The sequence below is a fragment of the Amphimedon queenslandica genome, unplaced genomic scaffold, assembly GCF_000090795.2.
Source record: "Amphimedon queenslandica unplaced genomic scaffold, v1.1 AMPQUscaffold_13322, whole genome shotgun sequence".
NCBI classification, from domain to species: domain Eukaryota; kingdom Metazoa; phylum Porifera; class Demospongiae; order Haplosclerida; family Niphatidae; genus Amphimedon; species Amphimedon queenslandica.
Window position 1 is genome coordinate 165169 of NW_003546442.1, and position 3714 is coordinate 168882.

Below are 3714 nucleotides of genomic sequence, written 5' to 3' on the forward strand. Positions count from 1 at the left end.
CTGCAATCATTTACATAAACAGCATCATACTAGTTTTGTTCACAGTGACTGAGTTTACTCTTGCAACTCGTCATAATACCTATTCAGCATTGTTTGGATTAGGATTGGTTATTGAAGCATCACTGTTTCTTGGACTCATCTTTATTCCTAAGGTGAGATAGAAGCCTCACAAGAATAACCATTATTTTTATTCCTTTGTTTAGATGATTTGTTTATATCTTGATCCTCAAGGAGAGAAAGTTTTCTCTCAAAGTGGAGCTACAGCTGCTCCAAGTAATTCTCATGCACTAACAAACAACAGTGTTGATCAGAAGGAACCACCTGAAGAGATAATTTTAAATTTACGAAAAAGAGTCAAAGAACTAGAAGGACAACTTAATCAGAATAAGTTAAGGATAACATTTATAACATTATATTTTCATTATTTCTGGTTTTTATTTTTAGATGAAAGAAAAGAGTCTTGTTCCGACGCTATTTTATTAAAGAAAATACTATTGCTATTTTTAAATTAATCAACACAACATGCTCATAATAGACTAACATCCCAGTTATATAAATGTTTGTAAATTTTAAAACCATTTTGTTTTATTTGTATTATTTCTGGCCTCGAACTGAGTTGCCTCACCACTCTCGATCTTCATGCGTTTGTGCCTATATGAGAGTTACCAAAAGTTGGCTTTGAAAGCATCTCCAAATTCAATTAAATCTTGAAACAGACAATGCTTTGAAGGCATATTATAGATTTATGACTATCCCTGAATATTTGTGGATCATTCCAATGTGGTATAATCATGATTGGTGGATGCCAAGTAGTCTGTCATCTAACAAAAATCCTCCTTTACTGATGCAGGCTTGACAGAGGCTGTATCAGGCAGTATTTTCTTCATTATTGATGATTTTTTAACACTTTAAAACAAATCATTAGTAACATTTTCTGGTCTAGTAAGTATATTCACTTATGTGTATTATATATAGTTTATAATTAGGCACCATAGATGTATTTCAGTAATTATACTGCTAGTAATTATACTGCTCTCCATAAGGACTCTGAAGAACGAGACACCTACGGTGCATGGCCTCGCCCCTATAGCTGCTATGGTGCATGCCCACACTGCAATAGCTGTTTGATTATCAGCATGAAGAGAGTCTGCTCAACACTAGCTTCCTGCAGTTGCACTTGCTCTTGAATAGCTGCAGAAGTAGCAGCACTGCAGCACATACATGCAAGCAGCTCCAGCCCCTCCATGCATGTAGATTGAAAGGTGTGGCATTCCATCATACTGGAACGATTGGCAGCAAGAAGACCATGTGAGAAAGAAGCTTCACTTTTTCTTTACTAATCAGCAATATATGATAAACTTGCTGACAAAAAAAGTTGCTGCCTTTGTATATTTGAGATAGTATAGGTACTTTAGTATCTATAACCCAGCAAGTTGTTGCTCTAGCGCTGCACAAACGAGTGACCTCAACAATTTCAAGCCCGGTAAGTATAACTCTTCATCAAGTAAGATTTAGAAAAATCTGTTCATATTATTTGAAGGCCATGTTCTAATCTACTGAAAAATGCTATCAGCTATCTCTAAAGTGCCAACACAATGGAACTTGGCCCAACTACTCGATTTTCTTACTTTGAAGCTTCTGTACCTAGCACTTGTATTTGAGCAACACAGAACAGTTAAGAAAGACTTTTTCACGTCAAAAAGGAAGATCTAGGAGCTTAAAACACGCTGTGCTAAAGTTATTGTTTATTAAAAACAAATTTCAGTTGTACAGAATGAATGAATGACAGACACACACAACAACTACCTAGAGTAAACAATCAAATATCGGACTAATCAAAATTCGGACAGTTATATTTTTAAAACTTAAGATGATTTTCCAGTGATTTTTGCACTAGATATAGATCATTATAATACCTGTTTGCATGGAAAAAAATCAAAGCATCACCTTCTTTCTTTGTAAAGATATAACTTGCTAAACACACTTCGTGGATTCACACGATAATCGGCCGAGTTCACTCAATTTTCGTCACTTAACCACAACGAAGCAAACTTTATTCAAAGAATAGTTTTATACCACCAGAACTTTAGTACTGACTGTCTTCTTCAAAAAGGATCACACAGCCGGCTTCTTAGGTACACTCAGCTACCATAAAAAATATTTAACTTCTTCTACAATAAACGGACACGCCTAACATTATTGATTATTATTAAAATTAGTTATTATTTACAGTTGTTACATGTAAATTTAAAGTTTTTTGATTTCGCCTTTTGAAATGAAATTTTATAACAATAACAGTGATACCACTGGTTGCAGCTGCAACAAAAGACCCAATTAGACTCATCAGGATGTGAACATTGCTTTAGGGAACAATCAGACTTGACTATTATTGTAGTATAATTAGACTATGTCAAGATGTTATCCTTTACCTTTAGATTTAACACTCCTTTTGGTAGCATAAGTAGTAGGAGGGACTGCATCTGTATTACTGAATAATAAATCGTCATAAATTATTAATTAAAAATAAATACCTTTAGCAATACCATTATTCACTGTACATTGTCCAACTCTTTCCATTTCTGTAATTATCAATAATAATAAAGATAATAATAATGATTAAAATTTTACTACGTTTAGTTCTGACCAGGGGCGTAGCTGGACCTTGGGTGATGGTAGGGCAAGGAGACAAAATGGCGCGTGAAGCGCGCCGCAATTTTGGCCACACCCCTTTTACGTAACAAAATGGAAGCATTTTCCTGCAAGCTGAGCGAAATCAGAGTGAAATTATCATTGTATATAGCTTTAAAAAGAGCTGTGGTTATCAGCCACCCCCTTTTGTTATTGTAAGAACAATGAATATAAGTCAAGCATGTAGCTCATAACTATGGGGAGGTCGGTTCGGACCCGGCCCGGCCCAAGGGAAGCCCAGAGCAGAGTGGACGAAGGGTACGTTACCGGTCTCATAAGCTGGGGGAGCAGGTTCGAATATAATCTTTTGGGTTGTAATTTCAATGAATATAATTATAAGGCCACTTTGATGGTAGGGCCCAGGCCCCCTCAGGCCCTACCTCAGCTACGCCCCTGGTTCTGACACTCCTTCTTGTATCAACTCTATGTGTACCTAAGCATAAACTATAAAATTAATAGCAAAATAAATTATTGTATACTTTGAACACTCTTCTTTGCAGTAGGATAATCAGCTGATTTTATATTAAAAATAATAAAATAAAATAAAAGAATTATGTGACACCTTTAGCACTTTTCTTAGCAGTAGTTGCATTAGCAGGACTTACAGTTGTTTCTATATTACATCAACATTTATAAAAAGCTAGTATATTAATACCTTTAGTTCTAACACTTCCCTTACTCCCCTTAGCAGTACGTATAACTCTCTCTGTTTCTACATAAGTCAATAATAACAATTAAAAACCTGTAACACTTGCGTAGGCAGGCACAATTGTCTTTGTTCAAAAATTCCATAATAGTACCTTTAGTTCTATTGCTCTCTTTGGCTGCAGTACTAATATCTGTAGTGGGTTCAACTGTCTCTATACTTGCATAGATAAAAATAAACAAAAAACTTAATAAATACCTTTAGCTCTAACACTTTCTTTAGCTCTAACACTTTCTTTAGCTCTAACACTTTCTTCAATAGGTAAAACTCTCTCTATTATCATGAACCATTACATTAACAACTATTAATATTACAATACC

At 35.0% G+C, this 3714-nt stretch overlaps 1 protein-coding gene and 2 long non-coding RNA genes across 5 annotated transcripts; 1 reads left to right on the forward strand and 2 right to left on the reverse strand.

The window, feature by feature from the left end:
- Window positions 1-6: 6 nt before the first annotated feature.
- On the forward strand, window positions 7-627 carry LOC109583158 (uncharacterized). The gene is made up of 3 exons (XR_002185392.1): window positions 7-152; window positions 204-388; window positions 445-627. It is a non-coding gene; the product is annotated as an uncharacterized LOC109583158 (long non-coding RNA).
- A 1519-nt stretch (window positions 628-2146) lies between these two features.
- LOC109583157 (uncharacterized) lies at window positions 2147-2644 on the reverse strand. 3 transcript variants are annotated; one of them, XR_002185391.1, is made up of 4 exons: window positions 2632-2644; window positions 2532-2579; window positions 2430-2480; window positions 2147-2383 (listed from the first exon to the last, which is right to left on the reverse strand). It is a non-coding gene; the product is annotated as an uncharacterized LOC109583157 (long non-coding RNA). The 3 variants fall into 3 exon arrangements; XR_002185390.1 differs by having other exon boundaries at window positions 2629-2644; XR_002185389.1 differs by lacking the exon at window positions 2632-2644 and having other exon boundaries at window positions 2532-2620.
- Window positions 2645-2863: 219 nt separating this feature from the next.
- LOC109583153 (uncharacterized) lies at window positions 2864-3690 on the reverse strand. Its single transcript, XM_019998367.1, has 7 exons — window positions 3593-3690; window positions 3489-3548; window positions 3344-3400; window positions 3251-3301; window positions 3168-3200; window positions 3069-3121; window positions 2864-2992 (listed from the first exon to the last, which is right to left on the reverse strand). Exons 1-7 carry the CDS (start codon window positions 3675-3677, stop codon window positions 2864-2866), a joined length of 468 nt encoding a protein of 155 aa, XP_019853926.1. The 5' UTR covers window positions 3678-3690.
- Between the last annotated feature and the right edge of the window lie 24 nt (window positions 3691-3714).

Coding starts and splice junctions, on each gene's coding strand:
- LOC109583153 (XM_019998367.1), bottom strand. CDS start 3,677: ATGATAATAGAGAGAGTTTTACCTATTGAAGAAAGTGTTAGAGCTAAA. Junction 3,302..3,343: donor GGGAAGTGTTAGAACTAAAG/GTATTAATATAC, acceptor GATGTAATATAG/AAACAACTGTAAGTCCTGCT. Junction 2,993..3,068: donor GAACCAGGGGCGTAGCTGAG/GTAGGGCCTGAG, acceptor ACAACCCAAAAG/ATTATATTCGAACCTGCTCC.